The 25,695-nt window shown below is 39.3% G+C and overlaps 2 protein-coding genes across 2 annotated transcripts in view; both read right to left on the bottom strand.

Moving 5' to 3' along the window:
- The window catches only part of LOC136445762 (nebulin-like), an 83,131-nt gene that overhangs the window by 51,946 nt on the left and 5,490 nt on the right, over nt 1–25,695 (bottom strand). Inside the window, exons 11-56 of the mRNA XM_066443899.1 lie at nt 25,516–25,623; nt 25,135–25,236; nt 24,873–24,965; nt 24,139–24,339; nt 23,847–23,951; nt 22,489–22,596; nt 22,195–22,302; nt 21,942–22,043; nt 21,659–21,751; nt 21,082–21,282; nt 20,778–20,882; nt 20,467–20,574; nt 20,073–20,180; nt 19,795–19,896; nt 19,493–19,585; nt 18,784–18,984; nt 18,518–18,622; nt 18,216–18,323; nt 17,910–18,017; nt 17,627–17,728; nt 17,396–17,488; nt 15,184–15,384; nt 14,908–15,012; nt 14,589–14,696; nt 14,333–14,440; nt 14,106–14,207; nt 13,856–13,948; nt 6,886–7,086; nt 6,617–6,721; nt 6,388–6,495; nt 6,052–6,159; nt 5,744–5,845; nt 5,427–5,519; nt 4,658–4,858; nt 4,394–4,498; nt 4,167–4,274; nt 3,938–4,045; nt 3,638–3,739; nt 3,422–3,511; nt 2,859–3,059; nt 2,394–2,498; nt 1,748–1,855; nt 1,338–1,445; nt 1,061–1,162; nt 688–777; nt 120–320 (exon numbers count right to left, since the gene is read on the bottom strand). Coding sequence (XP_066299996.1) covers nt 120–320; nt 688–777; nt 1,061–1,162; nt 1,338–1,445; nt 1,748–1,855; nt 2,394–2,498; nt 2,859–3,059; nt 3,422–3,511; nt 3,638–3,739; nt 3,938–4,045; nt 4,167–4,274; nt 4,394–4,498; nt 4,658–4,858; nt 5,427–5,519; nt 5,744–5,845; nt 6,052–6,159; nt 6,388–6,495; nt 6,617–6,721; nt 6,886–7,086; nt 13,856–13,948; nt 14,106–14,207; nt 14,333–14,440; nt 14,589–14,696; nt 14,908–15,012; nt 15,184–15,384; nt 17,396–17,488; nt 17,627–17,728; nt 17,910–18,017; nt 18,216–18,323; nt 18,518–18,622; nt 18,784–18,984; nt 19,493–19,585; nt 19,795–19,896; nt 20,073–20,180; nt 20,467–20,574; nt 20,778–20,882; nt 21,082–21,282; nt 21,659–21,751; nt 21,942–22,043; nt 22,195–22,302; nt 22,489–22,596; nt 23,847–23,951; nt 24,139–24,339; nt 24,873–24,965; nt 25,135–25,236; nt 25,516–25,623 — 5,517 coding nt within the window. The remainder of the gene's footprint in view (nt 1–119; nt 321–687; nt 778–1,060; nt 1,163–1,337; nt 1,446–1,747; nt 1,856–2,393; nt 2,499–2,858; nt 3,060–3,421; nt 3,512–3,637; nt 3,740–3,937; nt 4,046–4,166; nt 4,275–4,393; nt 4,499–4,657; nt 4,859–5,426; nt 5,520–5,743; nt 5,846–6,051; nt 6,160–6,387; nt 6,496–6,616; nt 6,722–6,885; nt 7,087–13,855; nt 13,949–14,105; nt 14,208–14,332; nt 14,441–14,588; nt 14,697–14,907; nt 15,013–15,183; nt 15,385–17,395; nt 17,489–17,626; nt 17,729–17,909; nt 18,018–18,215; nt 18,324–18,517; nt 18,623–18,783; nt 18,985–19,492; nt 19,586–19,794; nt 19,897–20,072; nt 20,181–20,466; nt 20,575–20,777; nt 20,883–21,081; nt 21,283–21,658; nt 21,752–21,941; nt 22,044–22,194; nt 22,303–22,488; nt 22,597–23,846; nt 23,952–24,138; nt 24,340–24,872; nt 24,966–25,134; nt 25,237–25,515; nt 25,624–25,695) is intronic.
- On the bottom strand, nt 7,196–13,460 carry LOC136446366 (nebulin-related-anchoring protein-like). The gene is made up of 18 exons (XM_066444707.1): nt 13,308–13,460; nt 13,001–13,105; nt 12,764–12,871; nt 12,239–12,346; nt 11,904–12,005; nt 11,643–11,735; nt 11,239–11,439; nt 10,910–11,014; nt 10,657–10,764; nt 10,133–10,240; nt 9,695–9,796; nt 9,486–9,578; nt 8,982–9,182; nt 8,747–8,851; nt 8,527–8,634; nt 7,763–7,870; nt 7,459–7,560; nt 7,196–7,315 (listed from the first exon to the last, which is right to left on the bottom strand). The coding sequence occupies exons 1-18, from the start codon at nt 13,458–13,460 to the stop codon at nt 7,196–7,198; spliced, it is 2,130 nt and encodes a 709-aa protein (XP_066300804.1).

The raw sequence follows: 25,695 nt of genomic DNA, 5'->3' as shown, positions 1-25,695 counted from the left end.
CAGGGATTATACAGTCCTTAGGAAAAAGTTTGCCAGCTTAAAATGAATATCAATCATAAGGTGCCACAGGGTTCACTACTTGGCCCTCTTCTGTCTAGATCTTATTGCATGTAACTTACTTCATCCTGCATCTCCGTAACCTTCTCCACCCTCTCAATCTCCACGGTGAAGGGGAACTGGCTGCAGCACTTCTCCACAATCTCCTTGGCCTCTTCCTTGTAGTAATAGTCGCTCACGGTCTCCAGGAGGGTCCTCATCCTCCTGGTCTCAGGAGTGTCAATCTCAGAGGTGAAGCCGCCTGGCTCGTGCTTGTAGACTTTCTGTTGGCGCAGAAATTTGGTAATTTGATTAAAAATCTGCTTTCAGTAAGACAAAATGACACATTTTTGAAAACACACAATGTATTTCACCCAACATATTTGGCAAAATATAAGACAAAATCAACTTCTTCTCTTACATCATCAAACAGATAAGTAGGGATATGCACAATGTGAAAGGTTTGTAACTTACTCAGCTTGCAAACCTGAGAGAGTGTAGATTTTAGATAAGATTTAAAAAATTTGACAACCTTTTCGGAATTATTTGTTAATTATAGTGTTATTCCTTTGAACAGATAACTGTTGAAATTTACTTCAAATTTGACAAAAATAATATAAACTTGTGTCCAATGAAAGTGATATCACGTACATCCTTCAAAGGAGCCAGAGACTTGACGTGGAGTTGTTCAACCGAGTCTGGGAACACCTTTGGTACTCCTGGCTTCTGCTTGTACTTGCGCTGAAAAAAAGCAAAGATAGCAAGGGTGAATGGTATAATATAGTAGTGTCTAAAGTAATATAAAAAAAGTAACAAATTCTAACAATGAAACACATTAACACTTCTACATTCAGCACCGAGGACAAACCTGCGTCTGGACACCAAAAAGCCTTTTATAAGTAACCAGTTTACCTGACTAAAATTCAGTCAATGGAAAACAGATTTTTAAATCTAATAATCAAAAGATATTCAACACATCAGGTGTGCAATATATGCAAAAGTGTATGATTTAAGAAAAACCTACATCAGACAGGTCCAGAATACCCTTGGCAGCCACCATGTCCACCCTGTCAGCAGGGAGGGTGTACTTCAGCTTCTGCTGCTGGTAGTCCTTGGTATACAGAGCCTATAAAGAAATATCAAAGAATATTACGAAGATGCCAAATACAATTCACTTGTTCAAGCATATTCAAAAGTTACAACAGACTGATTGAAAAAATGAACATATTGTAATTTTTACGGCAGAGACTTTCTCTCAGATTTTTTCTAGCTTGAAACATGAGATAAGGATGAATACTTACCCCAGAGGCCAGCTGTGCTGACAGTTTGTTCTGCAGGAACAGTGGAGACTCCTGGAAGTTACTGAATCCCTTTCCCCTGGCATCCCTAAGTGCTGTCTGGTAAACATGCTGATGAACCAAAAATAGTTTAAGGATTAGTCTGATGCACAGTTTAAATGAAATCTTGTCCTATTAGGCTTTAATTCTTTACATATTACATTGTACATATCATACATTATATATTATAGTCCTAAATATATATATCAATGGTTTATTTGATCATACAAACTTTAAGTGTCCCACAGTGGCAGCCAATAGCCAATAAGCTGTATTGATGTCGTTACATGTTAAAATCATATCATAAAAATTTTGCAGTGGACAAAAATATAGTATACAAATATATATCTATTAACAACAAGTGTCTAACTCACATCACTGGCATTCTTCGCAGACTCCTTGCATTGAAGGAGGAGTGGCGTATCAGGTATCATCTTGTAACCTTCCAGCTTCTGCTTCTCGTAGCCTTCACGATAAATAAGCTGAAAAAAGGGGGAAAAACAAGAGGAATGAGATACCGATAGTCACTACTGAGTGAAACTTTTAAAATTCTTCAGTTCAATCTTTTTAAAATTCTATGCCAGTAAGAATTTGGCTTGACTACAACGTGAAATCAATACTTTATTACCTTTGCCGAGAAGGTTATGTTTGTTTTCCGTGCTGTTTGTTTGTGTGTGTGTGTTTGTGTGTGTGTTTGTTTGTTTGTTTTATCAAGATCTCCATAGGCAGCAAAACTCAAGGAGATGTCGATGGATCAGCATTTTATTTGGTTTGTGGGTAGGTGTTAGTAAAACAATGGACAAATTTGACAATGGGCCTTCTGGCAGCTTCCTATGGTACAGCAGGAAACCTCTGGATTTTGCTTTCTTGGGTTCTAGACATGCTATGGTCATGATTTCTCAAGGGTACATGTAGATAGCCCTGGTTGAAATGTCCAATAGCCTTCCTGGATTCCATTACTTTGCAGTACACATGTACGTGAGATGAAATATTGGCTCAGATAGATGTAGTTCTACTTACGTCGCTCTGCATCTTGGCAGCCTCGAGCACACGAGTGACCTCGGGGGAGTCCGGAATGACGGTGTAGTTCTGTCTGTCCTTATCCCACCGCTCACGGTACAGGCGCTGTGGAAAATAATACATGTTGTTGATGAATGATTTTTTTTCTACACCACCTATGATATCACACATGTTTCAGAATGTCTCAAAACCTTTACATTTAGGGCAACGTTGACGTACGTCGAGGGAATATGATTCATTAAAAAAAAAGTTAGAGCAGGCACCATTGTCAAGTCAATATGTCCAACAAAAATACAACAGATATTGAGGAAAATATTTAGATTGTATTTACTGCAGTAGACATAAAATCATTAACGTTTATGGCCTACAAGCCTGAGTGTCTTCATGTATCACAAGGTACCACAAGGATCAATACTTTGCCCTCTTGTTGTTTTGAAGATTTAAAAATGTGTATTTGTAACTTACCGGATCCTGCAGAGCTGAAACTTTGTGGACCCTGTCAATCTCCACAGAGAAGGGATACTGGCTGCTGCACTTCTCCACAATCTCCTTGGCCTCTTCCTTGTAGTAGTTGTCACTGACAATCTCCAGGAGGGACCTCATCCTCCTTGTCTCAGGAGTGTCAATCTCAGAGGTAAAACCGCCTGGCTCGTGCTTGTAGACACTCTGTTTGGAGAATTAAGTTTGAAAGTTGAATCTTTAACCTAATATTTACAGGCAACATCACTTACATTTAATTCCTTTGAGACACCAATATCAAACGATTATAACCGTCACAGTGATAAATTTGACCAAACATGTGTAAATACATAATGCCACCCTATGACAACGGTCGAGTACGGATCTCCCACTAAAAATTATATGCATGTATATAGAAAGCACCTGTGAACAATCATAATACAAAGACTTTGAGTTAGTTCATTCTGTCTTGATAAATAAAATTGATAAACTGAAAAACATATAACAATTCCCTGTATTGGAAACGGTTTATACGTTTGTGTTAATATCTTATGAGTTGTTTCACGTACATCTTTCAATGGGGCCAGAGACTTGAAGTGGACCTGTTCAACCGAGTCTGGGAACACCTTGGGCGCTGCCGGCTTCTGCTTGTACTTGCGCTGCAACAAAGAACAGTGAACAGGGTAAACCAAATGAAGCACAATCACTTCCAGTAAACAATTATAGTAATCACCTCATAATTGTTTTGCGAGATATTTACAAGTAAAAAAAAAAGACATACTTACATCAGACAAGTCCAGAATACCCTTGGCAGCCACCATGTCCACCCTGTCAGCAGGAAGGGTGTACTTCAGCTTCTGCTGCTGGTAGTCCTTGGTATACAGAGCCTACAATAACATATAAAATGAGATATTAAGACAAAGCCTCACACCAACAAATGAATAATTACACTTGTATCATACAAAAATACATTTACAGGACAAGTCACTGGCTAGTACTCAAAAGTAGACTGAATTCACATAGGGGACTTATGAAGAAAACAAGAGCTTTCTGGTGAGATTGAACAACGAGAGGCCTTTACTTACCCCAGAGGCCAGCTGTGCTGACAGTTTGTTCTGCAGGAACAGTGGAGACTCCTGGAAGTTGCTGAATCCCTTTCCTCTGGCATCCCTAAGTCCTGTCTGGTAGGCATACTGCAAGAAATTTTAAAAAGTCATCATTGAGGATATACATTGTATAATGGCTTAAAAGAACCTATGAATATAATGTTGATTGGAATGTTTTTTCATTAAAAAAAATCAAAAATTCACTTACATCACTGGCATTCTTAGCAGATTCCTTAGCTGTCAGGAAGAGAGGAGCATCAGCAGCCAGCTTGTAGCCTCCCTGCTTCTGCTTCTCATAGCCTTGGTGGTACACAAGCTGTGGAAAAGATTGTATGACATTGGAGATGAATCTCACAGAAACTACTCTTTAATAAAATGCTGTTGTGCACAAAATTCAGCAAAAAATAAGAATGTGAGATAACAAATCAAGCTTACATCACTCTGCAACTTGGCAACCTCGCAAACACGTGCAACCTCGGGGGAATCCGGAATGACCGTGTAGTTCTGTCTGTCTCTATCCCACTCCTCACGGTACAACCGCTGCAAAAGGAAGAAAAGTCTGACTTAAAGAGTGCAATTAATCAGGAAACATGGTACTAAAAATCACCAGACAGACGAACAGCTGTAAAAGTCATACCACACATACTAAGGTTTTAAAAGACAAAAAACAACATTTAGTTTTGAAAAATAGCCACTTACCGGATCCTGAATTTGAGATACTTTGTGGACCCTGTCGATCTCCACAGAGAAGGGATACTGGCTCAGACATCTCTCTACAAGTTCCTTGGCTTCCTCCTTGTAGTAGTGGTCACTGACAATCTCTTGTAGAGACTTCAGACGAAGAATTTCAGGACTGTCTTTGATTGAAATGAAGCGGCCGGGCTCCTGCTTGTAGTTTTTCTGTTGGAAGGATTGCAAGAACTGTTATCTGTCTGGAACTCTTTGACACTTGCTGTATCCTAAGACTTTTTGACACTAAACTTCAGTCATGTAGACCGATTGCGATCTATTGCCAAAACAAAGAGCAGTAGAAAATTTGCCTACATGTGTGTTATAATCATATCAACTTTTGATATCTTTTAATTTAATTGCTACATGCCATTGTACAGTTTATATCAGTTTATATAATATTGCAACCACAATCATATATAGTATATATATTAGTCAGATTCAAGTTTTCCTCCAAGCCATCTGTTTTCTTCTTGAGTACGGTAGATGCTTAATTCCTACTTGACAATGTTAGAAAAATATGAAAATATATTGGTGTGGCTGTGAAAATGATTGTTATGGAACTATTTCTGACTGACTGTTTGGCCTTATATCAATGTTGACACTGTAAAAAAAAAAGCAGTGTTGGTTGTCCAATACTACACCTTATGACGACTGTCATAGCATGTTTTCTGTGCATTTTTGACCCCGTGCAACTGTGCTGTGAGGCACACTTACATAGCTCTATGACCTTACTTACATCACTGGCGAGCTTGGCCACCTCGTTGCAGCGGACCTGTTCAACTGTGTCTGGGATGGAGATGGGCTTTCCTGGTTTCTGCCTGTACTTACGCTGTGAAACAATACAAAAATGTTTGAAATCCTAGAAACCATCTTTTCTTACAAAGTTTATTTGTATTATTATGTGTTTTTTTAGCACCATTTAAGTTTAATAAACTTAAATGGTGCTAAAAAAACACCTTACAACCGTAACAAACATTAGTATAGTTGGACGTAAAAGAGATATTGTTCTGCACATCAAGGCAAATAATCATTTTCAGCACTAGAAATACCTACATCAGACAAGTCCAGAATTCCCTTGGCAGCCACCATGTCCACTCTGTCAGCAGGGAGGGTGTACTTCAGCTTCTGCTGCTGGTAGTCCTTTGTGTACAAAGCCTGAAAAAACAAGTGGGACATTTAAGAAGAATGTACTCAGTCTGACAGCTTTAGGTTGTCAAGAAGGCATGAACGTAATCAGAATTATCAAGTTGTTAGCAAAAACTGATTATATAACTTTATGTGGAGAGAGGTGTTATACAATTGTCAGCAAGAAATGCTGTCGATTCCCAAAGATTCAAGGACACCTTTTATAAATTACTTACCCCAGAGGCTAGCTGTGCTGACAGTTTGTTCTGCAGGAACAGTGGAGACTCCTGGAAGTTGGGGAATCCCTTCCCTCGGGCCTCCCGAAGTCCTGTCTGGTAGACATGCTGTAAAACAAATGATACATAGATGTGAATAATTGACCCTCAATACATGAAATTCAATAAAGAATGGATAACCTTGCTTGACTCAGACTGGTGCACCTAATGATTAAATGACAATAATTATTTCACATCCTTTATTTTGAATTTTCGATCAACCACGTACACAAACATTGAAGTCCAAAAAATTATAAGAAAGGCATTGAAAATAATAATATTAGGAACATCACTTACATCACTGGCATTCTTAGCTGATTCCTTGGCTGTCAGGAAGAGAGGAGCATCAGCAGCCAGCTTGTAGCCTCCCTGCTTCTGCTTCTCATAGCCTTGGTGGTACACAAGCTGTGGAAAAGAATGTATGACGTTGGAGATGAATTTCACAGAAACTTTTTCAAAACACAAAAATGCTGTCATGTACAAAATTCAGCAAAAATATGAAGAAGAGAAACCATAATAAGCTTACATCGCTCTGCATCTTGGCAACCTCGCAAACTCGAGCGACCTCGGGAGAATCTGGAATAACCGTGTAGTTCTGTCTGTCCCTGTCCCACTCCTCACGGTACAGACGCTGTGGACAAAAGAATGTTTAAAATGAGACTAAGGAAGTAGAAATATTATCATGTTGATAAAGGTTAGACTTCCAGGTATATCTTTATCATTAATTTTGAACATTGAATGAACGGAAAAGCAAAATCATTCTACTAAGTCAATGTTGTCTTGCAAGTGTCTTACCGGGTCTTGCATCGCTGACACTTTGTGGACCCTGTCGATCTCCACAGAGAAGGGATACTGGCTCAGACATCTCTCCACAAGCTCCTTGGCTTCCTCCTTGTAGTAGTAGTCACTGGTGATATCTTGAAGAGTCTTCACTCTCTCCATCTCTATAGAGTCTGGGATTGAGATGAACTTGCCAGGCTCTTGCTTGTAATGTTTCTGTTGAGAAATTGAAAGATTGTGAATCATATAAAACACATTTCTGGCAACTCACTCAAAAAGATGTATTTCTGCATGTATGTAGTAATGTTGTAACATTAAATTGTCTTCACTGAAACCCAAACATCTTACTTACATCACTGGCGAGCTTGGCCACAGCATTGCAGCGGACCTGCTCAACATTGTCTGGGATGGAGATGAACTTTCCTGGCCTCTGCCTGTACTTTTTCTGTAGGAGAAAAAGTATGAACTTGTTAGTCAGTAAACAAAAATGATTTCAGAAAAAATGTATTGATAAAGAAAATACGCTAAATTTCTATAAAAAAAATGTCCAAAATATCACCGTTCTCACACTAAACAACTTGTATTTACCTCAGACAAGTCCAGAACTGCCTTGGCAGCCACCATGTCCACCCTGTCAGCAGGGAGGGTGTACTTCAGCTTCTGCTGCTGGTAGTCCTTGGTATACAGAGCCTGTGAAAGCACAAAGACATTAAAGAACAGAACAATTGTAAGACTTAGGAAAATAACCTAATTTCTCGAAATTGCATGAAAACTGGTCATAACATTTTGCCTGACAAGGCAGCTTTTGCAAACACACACAGATCTTGTCGAGCAACGATTGTAGATATTTGTGTTATTATCAAATACATTTAGTGAAATAACTTGAACATACCCCAGAGGCCAGCTGTGCTGACAGTTTGTTCTGCAGGAACAGTGGAGACTCCTGGAAGTTGGGGAATCCCTTCCCTCTGGCCTCCCGAAGGCCTGTCTGGTAGTTATACTGCAAAAACATAATTATGCAAAAATGTTAATCATTTCCTACAGCTTTATGGTATCGTATGGTGTCTTTCTGGTAACTTAACTTTGGTGTTACATGACAACTATTCATACACATATACATTGTATCTATCAAATTTGCATGCTGAAAGGATATGATATGACAATTAAATATCATTCTTTACAACATCTAGTGCTACGAGAAGGAAATATACATTACATGACATATGAACATGTAATACATGTGCAATATATCATACCTGTATATTGTATATGGCTGCCAAGCGATTGTGACCAGAACTGTTTTGACTATGGTTGAGTAATTGTAGATGCAAGATGAAACCGCTTGTTTACCAATAGATTACTGTCTAGTCACTGCTTTTATCCTCAATTTATTTTCAAAAAGTGCAAAGGTGTACATGTGCATCCTATTCGTTCCTAACTCTTTATTTGGAAAAGTCTGTATACTACAAACTGAAGCAAATAGTAACATACAACATAGGTATACCATACATGACAAAAGAACGTAACATTATCTAATTTAAAGGCATGTTCGAATGATGATGCACCCTTAAAACCGGAAAAGGTATTACTTACATCACTGGCATTCTTAGCCGATTCCTTGGCATTGAAAATAATAATATTAGGAACATCACTTACATCACTGGCATTCTTAGCTGATTCCTTGGCTGTCAGGAAGAGAGGAGCATCAGCAGCCAGCTTGTATCCTCCCTGCTTCTGTTTCTCATAGCCTTCATGGTACACAAGCTGTGGACAAAAGGGACCATTGTAATTTTCAAAAGTACAAAGTTTTAAACTCCCAACGAAAGGAATAAAGTATGTCTTAAATATACAGAAATGTAAAAGATCAAAATCTTACATCGCTCTGCATCTTGGCAACCTCACAAACTCGGGTAACTTCGGGAGAGTCTGCCAGGACCGTGTAGTTCTGTCTGTCCCTATCCCACTCCTCACGGTACAGACGCTGTATGGAAAAAGACAAACCATTTTAGAATAGAGAGCAAATATTTAGCTTTAAAGCAGATCAGAAATAATGCACTTCACTTTTCTTAATTATCAAGTGAGCAAACAATGAGTTATGAAAATGTTTTTACCGGATCCTGCATCATTGACACTTTGTTGACCCTGTCAAGCTCGACAGAGAAGGGATACTGGCTCAGACATCTCTGCACAAGCCACTCAGCGTCCTCCTTGTAGTATTTGTCACTTGTGATTTCCTCAAGAGTCTTCACCCTCTCCATCTCAATAGAGTCTGGGATTGAGATGAACTTGCCGGGCTCTTGCTTGTAGTGTTTCTGTTTGGATGAAGGGCAAAAGTTAGTTGTAATTAGTATCGTTTCTGTAAAATGTGACCCTTTTGCTGGTTAATCAAGGCATTTGTAGAAAGTTAAGAACATCTTAGAATGTCCTCTAAGAATGTTCCCTTTAAGTTTCTTTCTTCCATAAATTTTTCCCATCGTTGCATCAGCAACAAATAATTTAGTCAGCAAGCTACAGTTATGTAGAATGCTGTTACCAGTACTAAGAGTTGTTCTATCCAAGATGGGCATTTTGTGCTTTCTGGCGAAAATGAAATTAAAAACAAATGTTGGACGTACGTCACTAGCAAGCTTGGCCACAGCGTTGCATCGGACCTGCTCCATATTGTCAGGGATAGAGATGAACTTTCCAGGCTTCTGCCTGTACTTTTTCTGTAGGAGAACATACAAGAAAAGAAGTCATAAATTGTCAAAGAAAGAATTTCAACATTTACAATGTCATCAATGATATAAAAGATCACGTTTCAATTATACAGATTGGCACCTACCTCAGACAAGTCCAGAACAGCCTTGGCAGCCACCATGTCCACCCTGTCAGCAGGGAGGGTGTACTTCAGCTTCTGCTTCTCATAGTCCTTCGTGTATAAAGCCTACAGTGGTGTCCAAACATCAAAATATAATGAGATGACAATTAACATTATGGCTGGATATTCTTCTTAATAGTATACATCTATAAGGCAAGAAATCTGTTTATAAAACGTTTGAAGTAAATTATTAATTAAATAAGACCATTGATTAATAGTGATCAAACAAAAACAACAGCAGATGAACATCATCCTTTAATATCAAGTCTACTTGATAACAAAATTGTTCTATTACAGACGATCAATACTACTGAAGAATATCAAGAATACAAAAAATTGTGAATAAATCAAATGCTGTCTGCACTTACGACATATTGGTCATTAGGTATGATTTCAACTTACCCCAGAGGCCAGCTGTGCTGACAGTTTGTTCTGCAGGAACAGTGGAGACTCCTGGAAGTTGGGGAATCCCTTTCCTCGGGCCTCCTGAAGTCCAGTCTGGTAGGCATACTGCAAAAATATATGCATAAATATTTGTTATTTCCTACTGTAACAGCTTTATGGTATCATACTAATGAATGCAAACATTATCAACCCAACAAAAATTTGGTGTTACATGACAACTATCTATATTACAAAATTTGCATACCTGCATAATTTTACACAAATCTTTCTTTCAGTATTAGAGTAATAAGGATACCTTAGACTTTATTTGATAATACAATCAACATTCATCATATCAACAGTATAGATTCTATAACATTTTACTTTTGGTTGGGAACTTTTGGTGGGGAAAGGATTAGAGTTTTCATATATCAATACATTCGTATCATATCAAAGTTAGCAATGAAGAATCGGCGAACAATACCAGTCCTCTGATGGTCTTTATCAGAAAGTTAGACATATACATGTAAGACATCACTCACGTCACTGGCATTCTTAGCAGATTCCTTGGCTGTCAGGAACACAGGAGCATCAGCGGCCAGCTTGTAGCCTGCCTGCTTCTGCTTCTCATAGCCTTGGTGATAGACGAGCTGTAAAGATAAAAAGATTATCATAAATTCCAAGGCTACCTTAATGTTTGCTAATACATGTACCACCTCAAATACAAATAAATGAGAGCTATTTTAACAAAGTATGCCATTAATAAAAATGACATATAAAAAAGCAAAAACTTACATCGCTCTGCAGCTTGGCAACCTCACAAACTCGGGTAACTTCGGGAGAGTCTGCCAGGACTGTGTAGTTCTGTCTGTCCCTATCCCACTCCTCACGGTACAGTTGCTACAAGAAAAAAGACAAACCCAGCTTAGAAAGTACGTAGTACATAATTACATTTAAAGCAAATCAGAAATTACACTCTTCACTATTCCTAATCATCAAAATCTTAACTACATGGAATGTGAGTATAGAACTAAGTTGAGCAAAAGTTTTAACAGGATCTTTCTTCAGTGACACTCAAAATTAGTAATATGAAAAATACTACAGCTTGGCAAGACAGCACTTACCGGATCATTTTGGAACTTGACTTTGTTGACCCTGTCTAGCTCCACAGAGTAGGGATACTGGCTCAGACATCTCTGCACAAGCCACTCAGCGTCCTCCTTGTAGTATTTGTCACTGGTAATTTCCTGTAGAGTCTTCACCCTCTCCATCTCAATAGAGTCTGGGATTGAAATGAACTTGCCGGGCTCTTGCTTGTAATGTTTCTGTTTGGATGAAAGGTTAGAAGTTAACAACTTGAATTTAGTTAAAGGCATTCCGACACCATATTGTGCATTGGACAGTGCAGGTGCTCTGGACAAGTCTAGCAATACTGATTCTATTTCATTTAGATTTTCTGGACATTAAGTACATTTTCTCGAGATAAATTATCCATTATCATTAAGGTTCAGTTAAGTGTTAGACGTACGTCACTGGCAAGCTTGGCCACAGCGTTACAGCGGACTTGCTCCATATTGTCAGGGATAGAGATGAACTTTCCTGGCTTCTGCCTGTACTTTTTCTGTAAAAGAAACATAGACATACATAATGGTAAATCAGCAAATATAGCAGAACTTTTCCTTACAAATGTCGAGAACTAAATGTACATGTATATACCTACAATGACATTTTTAGCAACAGTTACTGAAATTAGGTACAACATTAACATTTTTGACACCAGTTTACTTACCTCAGACAAATCAAGAACGGCCTTAGCAGCCACCATGTCCACCCTGTCAGCAGGGAGGGTGTACTTCAGCTTCTGCTTCTCATAGTCCTTTGTATACAAAGCCTGTGAAAACACATATCATATAGACATTAGAAGCACATAGACATTACACAATCGAAAAACAATCGGAAGCTTTCTCCAAATCTTATCAAAAACTGAAACCACTTTGTAACATTTTGCCAGATGAGGCAGATTTTGCAAACACACACATATCTTGTCAAGCGATAATTGTAGATATCAGATGAAGCAGCATAGTGTTATCATCGAAACAAATTAGTAAATTAACTTGAACATACCCCAGAGGCCAGCTGTGCAGACAGTTTGTTCTGCAGGAACAGTGGAGACTCCTGGAAGTTGGGGAATCCCTTCCCTCGGGCCTCCCGAAGACCTGTCTGGTAGGCATACTGCAAGAACATGTACAAAAACCTTTACAACTTCTATTGCTGGAAAAAGGAATGTCATTATTTGTGTTTATGGATGTGTTTGTATAATATATATTACATTGTATATGGCTGACCAGCAATTGTGACTAGAACTGTGTTGACAATGGCTAAGTAATTGTAGACAAGACTAGACTTTAGTGATCATTGATTCTGTTCTAATAACTGTTTTTATCTACAGACAGGTGTGAATTATCTTCAAAAGGTGAAAAAGTGGCAATCTATCTCTTCAAACTTCTTTATTATGAAAGTCTGTATACTACAAAAACAATGAGTCCTGTGCATGATATAAGAATGTGACATAATCTCAAGTCGTGTTCTCACTGATAACTTGACAAGAAACTGAAAATGATAGATCAATCTGAAAGAGACATCACTCACATCACTAGCATTCTTGGCTGATTCCTTGGCTGTCAGGAAGAGAGGAGCATCAGCAGCCAGCTTGTAGCCTGCCTGCTTCTGCTTCTCATAGCCTTGGTGGTAGACAAGCTGTAATTCAAAAGAAAAAGAGAATGATTATTATGATAATTTCCAAAACTACCTTATGTTAACCTCAAGAGCCAAAAAACAATGAAGTATCCCTTCAAGAAATAAAAATATAACAGATCAAAAACTCACATCGCTCTGCAGCTTGGCAACCTCACAAACTCGAGTGACTTCGGGAGAGTCTGCCAGGACTGTGTAGTTCTGTCTGTCCCTATCCCACTCCTCACGGTACAGTTGCTACAAGAAAAAAATACAAACCCATGTTAGTAAATCAGAAATAACATGTATGCAGTTCACTATTCTTAATCATCAACATCTTGACTAAATAAGGAAATGGAACTGTTTATCGACCATGCAAGTATAGCACTTGGTTAAGTTTTTACGGGATCCTGTATCAGTGACAATTTTAAGTTCGACAAATACTGCATTTATCACTTACCGGATCATTTTGGAACTTGACTTTGTTGACCCTGTCGAGCTCCACAGAGTAGGGATACTGGCTCAGACATCTCTGCACAAGCCACTCAGCGTCCTCCTTGTAGTATTGGTCACTGGTAATCTCCTGTAGAGTCTTCACCCTCTCCATCTCCATAGAGTCTGGGATTGAGATGAAGCTACCTGGCTCTTGCTTGTAGTGTTTCTGTGAAAAACAAATGAAGAAATTTCAACCATTGTAACATTACATACATGTACATTTCGCATGTATGCTGGTTAAAGAATTAAAGGTATTGTATTCTTGATCACACAGAACCTAATTTGCAGAAGGTAAAGATGAATGAATATCTTAGAACTCATGAATATCTTGGACTGCCCCATTTCTTTCTTTCTTTGCCCATCAACAACAAATTAATCTTTTTGCCAGCAAGCATCAACTAATGTACAGATTGCTATTATAGATTACCAGTACTATAGTAGTAAAGTGCTATCCAAGATTGGATTTTCCTGCCTTCCAGCCAAAAGGAAATTACACAAAAATGGTGGACGTACATCACTGGCGAGCTTGGCCACAGCGTTGCAGCGGACCTGCTCCATATTGTCAGGGATAGAGATGAACTTTCCTGGCTTCTGCCTGTACTTTTTCTGTAGAAAGAAACATTGACATACACATTGGTTAGTCAGTAGATATCACAGCACTTTTCCTTACAAAACTCAAGAAAAACATGTATAAATGCCTTTTTAGCAACTGAAAATTATACACAACATCAACATTTTCGACATTGGTTAACCATGTACTTACCTCAGACAGGTCCAGAACAGCCTTGGCAGCCACCATGTCCACCCTGTCAGCAGGGAGGGTGTACTTCAGCTTCTGCTTCTCATAGTCCTTTGTGTACAAAGCCTATAAAGAAATATAGAAAATACAACATGTATTGAGAGAAGATAATCAACATCTTGACTGGATATGATGTAAGTTAGAGGGCAAATTATTTTCAAAAAAAGTTTGATGATATATTTTGTACTTACCCCAGAGGCCAGCTGTGCCGACAGTTTGTTCTGCAGGAACAGTGGAGACTCCTGGAAGTTGGGGAATCCCTTCCCTCGGGCCTCCCGAAGTCCTGTCTGGTAGACATGCTGAAAGAGAATGTGTGATTTTTGTTACTGTCAGCTTCAAATCTAAACATTGCCTTAAAAACATCATTTGCACACCAATTCTACCAATGCCTTCTACGATTTCCTTTTCATTAATTTCCTTTAAAAAATGAAAGGTGAATTCACTCACATCACTGGCATTCAAGGCAGCTTCCTTCGCTGTCAGGAACACAGGAGCATCAGCGGCCAGCTTGTAGCCTCCCTCTTTCTGCTTCTCGTAGCCTTGCTGATAAATACGCTATAAGGGGTAAAAATAACATTGAATATTTAACTATAAGTATCAGATATGTCAGCAAAGTCATGTTCAACTTAACTTCGTGACTAAACATAAATGAATAAAAGAAAGCAAGTGGAGAAATTCTCAGCACTTATTTTGACACTTGTCTAGTCTTGCACCGGTGAAATTATCTTGTATCGTGCAAGTTATCAACTTGAAGATTGTAACGTACGTCACTCTGCATCTTGGCAGCGTTCACCACACGAGTGATCTCGGGGGAGTCTGCCAGGACTGTGTACTTCTGCTTCTCCCTATCTGCTTCCTCGCTGTAGAGACGCTGTATAAAAATTTTTTAAAAGAAGAAAAATTTGACTTTAATACACTTTTGACAACAGGATATCACTAAAAGTATGATCAAAGAGGAAATCCTGAAGAAATTAGGTATTAGCCTGTGAGTTCATCTGTTTTGGGACAAGTCATTGTATATGGAAATGTTTTTAGAACTTACCGGATCATTTTGGAACTTGACTTTGTTGACCCTGTCTAGCTCCACAGAGAAGGGATACTGGCTCAGACATCTCTGCACAAGCCACTCAGCGTCCTCTTTGTAGTATCGCTCACTTGTGATTTCCTGTAGAGTCTTCACCCTCTCCATCTCAATAGAGTCTGGGATTGAGATGAACTTGCCGGGCTCTTGCTTGTAGTGTTTCTGTTTACAAATAGGTAAAAAATTATAAGAAGGTAAATATTGTTGAAGTCCTTCCCACACCATGCGGTGTGTTAGGCAGTGCCCATCTCCATGGCCTTAGTCCTTGGGCCACAGAGATGTTCAAGCACTACATGGAGCTAGTCCACTGGTAGTGTTTGTTTGTTTAAGTCCCATATACTTTCCCAAGAGGACTGAGTGACAGGCAGAGAAGCATAATGTACAATTTTTAAAGTCTTCAGTGTGGATCTTTGGTACAATTGCAGTAAAAACATATCTGCCGACTTAAAAATATACTTGTGGCCATTATCTCAACAGATGCAATATACATGTACATAAATAACTTCCTATTAAAAGGACACAAAATAAATGTAAAGGTTACAGACGAGAAATATTTCAAACCCATTCTAGAAATAGTTTAATATATTTTGTACATCCCACTGAGAAACTCTATCACTTGAGGTCAAAACAATTTCCGTATTCTATTTCATCTAAATTTTCTAGACATCAACTATATTTTCTTAAGAACGCATCACCTATCAGCGCAAGTGAGTGCGACTCGCATACAACATGTATGCGACCAGTTTTTTGAGAATGCGACTAGATTTAAAATCACGGTCGCACGGTGCGACAATCAAAAATTAAGACCTGCGCCAGGATAATGCCTGCAGAACTAAGCGGTAAGCCGAAAATATAGGTATTCCAACTCTACCGCGAATATCGTCGGTGAATTTTCTATCATGTTCCCACACCCGCGGTACAAAAACTATCCGTTCCTAGTGGCAAAGTTACCCATAGAAATAAAGGATATAAGTTTCTCTCCTTTGTGGTGTATTTGTTTGATTTGTAAAATGTTTCAAACGCCAAAACTTTGTCGATGAAAGCGAGCGCTCGCCGGACGCTCGCTGTTTTCAATGGCGGCCATGATGTTTATGAAAAATAGACCGCAGCAGAATAAAAGGCCTGTTTCCTGCGGTCATATTTATACCTTTTCAAGCGATGATTTTTACGATCAAAAATTTATGAATCAATTCAAACGGAGTTTTATTCAAAAATATATCAAATTTTCATTTTGTCACCGGTATCATTTCAAAGCTCATTACCTGCCCGTTGTTATGTTGCTATTTTCATTCTGCTTCTGTCTATACTGCACAGCGGCGAATCACAAAGCTTTCTCCATGCGGTCGGCCTGTCATTGGATGGCGGCGCCGCGCGGTCCTGACGCGCGAAATTTGAACTGTGCGTTTCGAAGGAACCGAAGATATTTGACTGGTTCGGCACAAACAGATCATTTTTGATACTATTGAGCAAGAATTTTAACGATATTAAAGTATTTTGGATTATTTGTAGACAGAGGGTGAGGGTAAAAGGAAAAGAAATGCCTGTAAAAATGTTGAACTTGATGCCAGCAGTGAAGTTTCAAATTATGGAATGTGACTTTATTTGTTTTGGTCATGAACCCAATAGATAAGTTTTAGAGTTATCTATTTATTTATCATTCAAGGTTATGTGAGTCATTACATGTACTTGCCTTGTTCCAAGTAAAAAATACCATTGTGTATTTTTCAACTTGTTGAACTTGAGGCACCGTGGCCCCCGGATAGGGGCCAGCCGGGGAACCTATGCCGAATTTTTCTAAAAATCCATCGTACTAGTATCAGTATGTAGGAAGTTACATGTATTGAATGAATTGAATTGCCAATTGTTCTGCACCATCAATGTAGGCTTTTATCTTTTATGATCTATTCAAATACTTTATTCCCGGGTGTTAACATTGATTAATAGGAGTATTACTTGGTATAGCCAAGACTTTTGCATGTTCTTTCAACTTTTTGTAGTGGTGCTCCTAGATTTTTGCTGGTGCTCCTAACTTTTTTGAGTTAGGAACACAGTGCTCCTAGGCCTAAAAGTTAGTCTGGAGCCCTGCCTATGGCCAACATATACTCAAAGCTAAATCAAAAAAATTAAAGTTCAGCGTGCAGCAATTAAGTTAAAAGCTAAGTCTTCGACTTACGTCGCTGGCGAGCTTGGCCACAGCGTTGCAGCGGACCTGCTCCATATTGTCGGGGATAGAGATGAACTTTCCTGGCTTCTGCCTGTACTTTTTCTGTAGAAAGAAACATAGACATGTACATATTGGTAAGTCAGTTCCTTCCAAATCTCAAGAACTTCATGTATATATAAATTATCTATAATGGCTTTCTTAGCAACTGAAAAGATGTACAAAATTTTTCCGTGTGCTTACCTCAGACAAGTCCAGAACAGCCTTGGCAGCCACCATATCCACCCTGTCAGCAGGGAGGGTGTACTTCAGCTTCTGCTTCTCATAGTCCTTGGTGTACAGAGCCTGTAAAAACATAAAGACAGAACAACACACAATGAAGTACTTACAGTATACAACACAGTTCATGAAATGAAACAATAGAGGCAGCAACACTTAACAAATATGACAAAGTTCACATGACATAAAATCATGGAAATTTTTAAAAATTGTTCAATAATAAACGTTTCTTTATATGTATACTTACCCCAGAGGCCAGCTGTGCTGACAGTTTGTTCTGCAGGAACAGTGGAGACTCCTGGAAGTTGGGGAATCCCTTCCCTCGGGCCTCCCGAAGTCCTGTCTGGTAGACATGCTGAAAGAGGATGATGTTTTTTTTGTTACTGTCAGTTTTAAATCTAAACATTGCCTAAATAACATTATTCATATACCAATTTACCATGATGCCTTCTACGATTTCGTTTTCATTAATTTCCTTTTGAAATGAATGAATGCCCAAGACACATGGGTATGGATAATTGCATCTTTATCGAGTAAATTCAGGTTCACTCACATCACTGGCATTTATGGCAGCTTCCTTGGCTGTCAGGAACACAGGAGCATCAGCGGCCAGCTTGTAGCCTCCCCCTTTCTGTTTCTCATAGCCTTGGTGGTAAATACGCTGTAATAGTGTAAAGGGTAAAAACAAAAATCAGCCTTTAATAATAGCATTCGGTACATGTATGTCAGCAAAGAACTTCATGACTAAGCCTACAATTGATAAAACAAAGCAAGTGGAGAACTTATTTTCACACTAGTCTTGCACTGATGAAATATCTTGTATCATGTTTGGAAGTTATCAAGATTCTGACTTACGTCACTCTGCATCTTGGCAGCGTTCACCACACGAGTGATCTCGGGGGAGTCTGCCAGGACTGTGTACTTCTGCTTCTCCCTATCTGCTTCCTCACAGTACAGACGCTGTATAAAAAAAAACAGCAGAAATTAGACTTTTGTATTTTCAGTAATATTCACAAGCAGTATGTTTGGTCAAAGAGCAAATCTTAAAGAAATTAGATATTAACTTCAAGTTCAGATTTGTTGGTACAAGCTATTATATGAATATGGATTTTAGCACTTACCGGATCATTTTGGAACTTGACTTTGTTGACCCTGTCAATCTCCACAGAGAAGGGATACTGGCTCAGACATCTCTGTACAAGCCACTCAGCGTCTTCTTTGTACATTTGGTCGCTGGTAATTTCCTGTAGAGTCTTCACCCTCTCCATCTCAATGGAGTCTGGGATTGAGATGAACTTGCCAGGCTCTTGCTTGTAGTATTTCTGTTTGGACGAAAGGGGATGGTTACAAAACAACCTCTACGGATTCTCTACTTAGTTTTCTGGAGATTAAGAAAATGTTCTTTGTCACAGAAAAGGGAGGATATCAAATAAACCAGGCCAAAATATTATTTCATTACCATTTATCTATTTATTATTCTATTTCATTTCATAATATCCTCACCATTTAATTTGAAAACAAAAATCAATGGATGTGAGCCCCATCTCTTATCTACAATTCTTGAGACTGGAAGAAATTAATGATGTCAAAAAAATAAGATGATTTTCTGGCAATCAGCAGTGGTGTATTACAAAACCCACTTCAGATGTCATACAATTATCCCTTCTACAAACTTTATCTTTGTTTGCCCTTGACTTTGCTCTGGGTCAAATCTGACAAATCAGCATCCAAGCATGCATTCGATTATCATTGCCTGTATTACAATACAGTATTTCTGAATCCCCTGCCAAGGAAGAAAATAAAGAGTAGATGTTGGAGGAATAGACGTACATCACTGGCGAGCTTGGCCACAGCGTTGCAGCGGACCTGCTCCATATTGTCTGGGATAGAGATAAACTTTCCTGGCTTCTGCCTGTACTTTTTCTGTAAAAAGAAACACAGACATACACATTGGTAAGTCAGCAAATATCACAGCACTTTTCCTTACAAATCTAAAGAACTATGAAATAAAATTGGTGAGTCCTTTAGATGCAGAAACAAATGTTTCTAAAGGCCTCTATCTATACCTTTTCCATCACTGTTTTCCTAAACACATAATGGAAAGTTCCAACAACAGAAATCCATGTTTTTACCTCAGACAAGTCCAGAACAGCCTTGGCAGCCACCATGTCCACCCTGTCAGCAGGGAGGGTGTACTTCAGCTTCTGCTTCTCATAGTCCTTTGTGTACAAAGCCTGTAAAATCATAAAACAATACATAAGAAAGGATTGAACAACAAGTCTTCATGTGCCAACAGCATAGGAGCAGCAATCTAAAATCATGATCAAAGCACAGAGGGGTTCGTACATCAATGTTTTTGAGAAAATTGAACACTGGACACAGGTATACTTTTATGTACATAATTACTTACCCCAGAGGCCAGCTGTGCGGACAGTTTGTTCTGCAGGAACAGTGGAGACTCCTGGAAGTTGGGGAATCCCTTCCCTCGGGCCTCCCGAAGTCCTGTTTGGTAGACATGCTGCAAAGAGAATTTCGTCGTTTGATCAGAATCTACTTTCAATTTCCCATGGATTAAAATGTCTCTTAGCCAGTAAGCCAGCCCAACAACACAATAAGTCCATTACAATCACAAAACATTTTTACCATGTCTTATACTCATTTTACTAACTAAAAAAGATACATAATAGTCTTAAACAAATCTTACAAAACTACTTCGGATCCTTAATCCTTATTACTATGGTAATCCTTATTACTATGGTATTTTGTTTGTTTGAACCTTTGATGATGAAATAAGATGTACTTACATCACTGGCATTCAAAGCAGCTTCCTTAGCTGTCAGGAACACAGGAGCATCAGCAGCAAGCCTGTAGCCTCCCTCTTTCTGTTTCTCATAGCCTTGGTGGTAGATACGCTAGTAAGAGTAAATATGATTGTTTTTACTAATTTTAGATCTAATTTTGAAATAGAGCATCTTCATGAGTAATATTTAACCCAAGTTGGTGACTCAAAGGACAGAACTTCTGGGGATTTTGTGTGATCTTACTATTGGGATGACAATGAAAGAATACATATCTAAGAAAAGATATCATTCAAGAAACTATCATTCTGACTTACGTCACTCTGCATCTTGGCAGCGTTCACCACACGAGTGATCTCGGGGGAGTCTGCCAGGACTGTGTACTTCTGCTTCTCCCTCTCAGCTTCCTCATTGTACAGACGCTAAACAAAGAAACATTTCTCTTAGAAAATGTATGCTTGGCTACAAACATTTTCAAAATGATGCTGAATACAATTTACCTTTAGTTAGTTGCATGTAAGTCATAAATTCAATAGTTCAACCTCGAAAGCTTCAAGAGATCCTGCATCACTGAACTCAACGTATCAAATAAAAGCAGCCTGGCATTTAGTTATCACTTACCGGATCATTTTGGAACTTGACTTTGTTGACCCTGTCTAGCTCCACAGAGTAGGGATACTGGCTCAGACATCTCTGCACAAGCCACTCAGCGTCCTCTTTGTAGTATCGCTCACTTGTGATTTCCTCAAGAGTCTTCACTCTCTCCATCTCCATAGAGTCTGGGATTGAGATGAAGCCACCGGGGTCTTGCTTGTAGTTTTTCTGTTTGGATGAAAGGCAACTCAATTATCGTAAGAACTTTCTGCTGTAGCTACATACATTGTACATGTAATACGGTAAAGCACTTTTCTGTCACTGACATAACTTTTGGCCTCTTCTCTCCAGCCAGCTAAAGTTGTGACTGTTAGTGACTTTGGGAGATTAAAGTTCATCACGCAAAATTTAGATGAAGAGCCCTGAATTCCCTCTTTCTTTTGTCTACCCTTATAAACAATATACTCATTGGCAATGAATGACTTCCCCAGCATTTTCAATATTTCTGTTATCCACTCTCCTAAGTCATAGGCCATCATAAATAAGATCACTGTACGTTGCATACGCCAGAGTACCATAAACAAACACTAAATGTTTGACGTACGTCGCTTGCAAGCTTGGCAGCAGCCGTGCAGCGGACCTGCTCCATTGTGTCTGGGATAGAGATGAACTTTCCTGGCTTCTGCTTGTACTTTTTCTGTAAAAGAAACATAGACATACATAGCTGTACAAAAAGAAGAAGAAAAGGACTGGTACACCTACATTGACAAATACCAATGACGACAAAGCATGGCACTTTTTCATTAGCTGGTAGTGCAATGCATGGGTATTCAAAATAGTTTCTGTTAAAGGAGGATACTAGACCTATGATACAAAATGTAACTTACGTCAGACTGTTCCAGAACAGCCTTGGCAGCCACCATGTCCACCCTGTCAGCAGGGAGGGTGTACTTCAGCTTCAGCTTCTCATAGTCCTTTGTGTACTCAGTCTGCAAAAACATTGTTTGAAACCTTGATTAAGTCTACTGAGTAGCTGATTAAAAATATAAACCAATATAGGAGCAAGGAATATTTTCTAAGATCATAACAGCGTTAACTTTACAGGATACAAAAACACAGAAGGGTCTCAATATTACTAACCCCAGAGGCCAACTGTGCTGACAGTTTGTTCTGCAGGAACAGTGGAGACTCCTGGAAGTTGGGGAATCCCTTCCCTCGGGCCTCCCGAAGTCCTGTCTGGTAGACATGCTGAAAGAGAATTTTTTTGTTAATGTCAGCTTAAATCTAAACATTACCTTAAAAACATCATTCGTACACCAGTTTTACCATGTCTTCTACAATTACATTTTCATTAATTTCCTATAAAAAATGAATGAATGCCCAAGACACATGGGTATGTAAAATTGCACCTATATATTCAGTGAATTCACTCACATCACTGGCATTCAAGGCAGCTTCCTTCGCTGTCAGGAACACAGGAGCATCAGCAGCCAGCTTGTAGCCTCCCTCTTTCTGTTTCTCATAACCTTGGTGGTAGACACGCTAGATAGAAAAAAATCAGTCAGTTAGTTTCAGAATAGGAATATGAAACATCTGCAAAACAGTGTCACTTGATGAGTACACTCATAACAAAGCAAAGGAATATTTATTTCCTTTGCCAGAAGGTAATGTTTTTGGTTGGTTAGGTGTGTGATTTGGTGTCTGCATACAGTATGCACACAGGAAAGCTGCTGCTGCCCAGTCTCTATTCTCCAAGCAGAGGCTTCGATCGAGAGGGGTAGTTTTGTCCGGGATTTTAACGTTCCTCTCCTCTCACCTCTGCCTCAGAACGCATAAGGGCGGGGCTGTTCTTTCAGAATCGGTGTGGCTGCCCCTCCCTTTGTACCATTAATTTATCGTTAGGCAAAGAGTTTTACTGCCCGGGGATTAGCGCGGCTCCGGTAACTTGGGGGAGTGTGCAGCCACCCGGCCGGGCACCCTGCTGTCTCCTCTACAATCAGTTTGAATGGCTCCCGCCAGATTGAAAGCATCATAACATAACGTAAACATTCCACACATGATGATAAATGTTTTTAAGGAATCAAAGTAGGCGTTATACTGTTACACTGAACTGTCTACAGTAGTTCTAAACGACCATTTTCTTTTCCCAAAGTATGTACAGTGGGTCACTGCGTTTCTGGACCGGTAGACCGGAAACACCTGTGGCGCGAGGGCAGAAACACTAGAATCCCTTGGCAGACTTAGCACCTACTTTCAAAATGGCCTTTATGTGTCAAAGTGATTAGATTTAAAAGGCTTGATGCCTTCCGATATCTTGCAGAGGTGAGAGGAGAGGAACGTTAAAATCCCGGACAAAACTACCCCTCTCGATCGAAGCCTCTGCTTGGAGAATACCCAGTCTCCACCTACACAGGGCTTTACATGCCCGGCATGCAGCAGAGTGTGCAGATCAAGGATTGGGTTACACAGCCACAGAAGAGCCTGCAGAGGAGGACAACCTTCCCAATGATCTTCGTAACGAAGAAGCAGCCATCATCAACAGTATGCACATGACAGTCAAGAATGCCTCTGCGGATTGTGTTGATATTCGACATGTGGTTAGTTTTTGATGAGCCGTCAAAATGATTAGATTACAGGCCCTCTAGCAGCTTGTTATGGTACCATAGCGGAACTTTCTAGGACTTCTGAGTTTTGTATTTTTTTGTTTGTAAATATCTTCACACTTTGACAGACAATTAGTAAAGTATTTACAGAATAGTTGGTGCAGGAGAATATGAAAAGGTCTGACTTACGTCACTCTGCATCTTGGCAGCGTTCACCACACGAGTGATCTCGGGGGAGTCTGCCAGGACTGTGTACTTCTGCTTGTCCCTGTCCGCCTCCCATTGGTACACACGCTAAACAAACAAACAAAAATTTCTCTTACTAAGTAATGTTTTCTTGTGCTGACAAAAAAAAAAAATGATGCTAGATACAATTTCACTAACACTTAATCATGAAGTTAATAGTTCGAATTATAAGTACATATAGCTTTATTGCAGAAGTGCCTAGAAAAATACTGCAGCTTGGCAAGTTGGCACTTACCGGATCATTTTGGAACTTGACTTTGTTGACCCTGTCGATCTCCACAGAGAAGGGATACTGGCTCAGACATCTCTGCACAAGCCACTCAGCGTCCTCCTTGTAGTATCGCTCACTTGTGATTTCCTGTAGAGTCTTCACTCTCTCCATCTCCATGGAGTCTGGGATTGAGATGAAGCCACCGGGGTCTTGCTTGTAATCTTTCTATTTGGACGAAAGGTAACACATACATGTATTATTGTAATGTTTCCAGAAGCTTAGATAAAATTGACAAGTATATTTGCACCACAAGTGTAACAAATATGCCTCTCTCGTGGAAATGTTTGGAGTTATTGATAACAAAAGCATTCATGATAAATCAAACTAGTTTTAAAATTGATTCAAAAGATCTTTTTAGAATATCTAACGCTGTAATGGTGGCAAAAACGGTATCATCTCTTATGTCATTCAGATTTTGGAAATGCAGATCACATTTCCTTTTACAAAGGCTGATGTTACTTGTAGCAATAGTTGTGTTATCAAATAGAGTCAAAACTGCCCAAGAAGACCACTCAGGGGATTGACAAAATCCCAGTCTATTTGAACAGGTGGTTACTATAGACAGGATTCTATATGCTTGTGTAAAAATTGGACACATTGGTCAGGTGGTCCTTAAGTAGAGGTGGTCATTTGCACAGGTTGACACAATTTCTGTCCCCCATGCTACCGATAAACTTAAAGGTAAATGTTTGACGTACGTCGCTGGCAAGCTTGGCAGCAGCTGTGCATCGGACCTGCTCCATTGTGTCTGGGATAGAGATGAACTTTCCTGGCTTCTGCTTGTACTTTTTCTGTACAAAAAGAAGAAAAAGGATTGGTACACTTACAAAGGTACGTTGACAAATATCAAGAACGACAAAGCATGACACTTTTTCATTATCTGGTAGTGCAATGCATGGGTATTGAAAATAGTGTCTGTTAAAAGAGGATACTAGCCCTGTGATACAAAATGTAACTTACGTCAGACTGTTCCAGAACAGCCTTAGCAGACACCATGTCCACCCTGTCAGCAGGGAGGGTGTACTTCAGCTTCTGCTTCTCATAGTCCTTTGTATACAAAGCCTGTAAAAACACATAGACATAACGCAATTGGAAGATTTGTCGTAATCATATAAAAAACTGGATTATTTTCTAATGTTTTACCAGGTGAGGCAGCCTTTGCAAACACACAGTGTTGCATATCTTGTCAAGCAACAATTGTAGATATCAGAAGCAGCATAGTGTTATCATCTATACAGATTGCGCCACTATCAAAAATTACAAATACCAGATTCGGATGTTGGAATCAATGTTTTAATTTTTTTGTTTGAGGACACAAAACTCTCTCAACTGTTAACTTACCCCAGAGGCCAGCTGTGCTGACAGTTTGTTCTGCAGGAACAGCGGAGACTCCTGGAAGTTGGGGAATCCCTTCCCTCGGGCCTCCCGAAGTCCTGTCTGGTAGACATGCTGAAAAAGAATATCGTCTTCATCACTTTCAACTTCAAATGTAACAATGAAAGACTGACTCTGCTAGTAGTT

Source organism: Branchiostoma lanceolatum, chromosome 12 (genome assembly GCF_035083965.1).
Source record: "Branchiostoma lanceolatum isolate klBraLanc5 chromosome 12, klBraLanc5.hap2, whole genome shotgun sequence".
Classification (NCBI taxonomy): domain Eukaryota; kingdom Metazoa; phylum Chordata; class Leptocardii; order Amphioxiformes; family Branchiostomatidae; genus Branchiostoma; species Branchiostoma lanceolatum.
The sequence above is the reverse complement of the archived record's forward strand: the minus strand, read 5'-3'. Positions and strand labels throughout refer to the sequence as shown.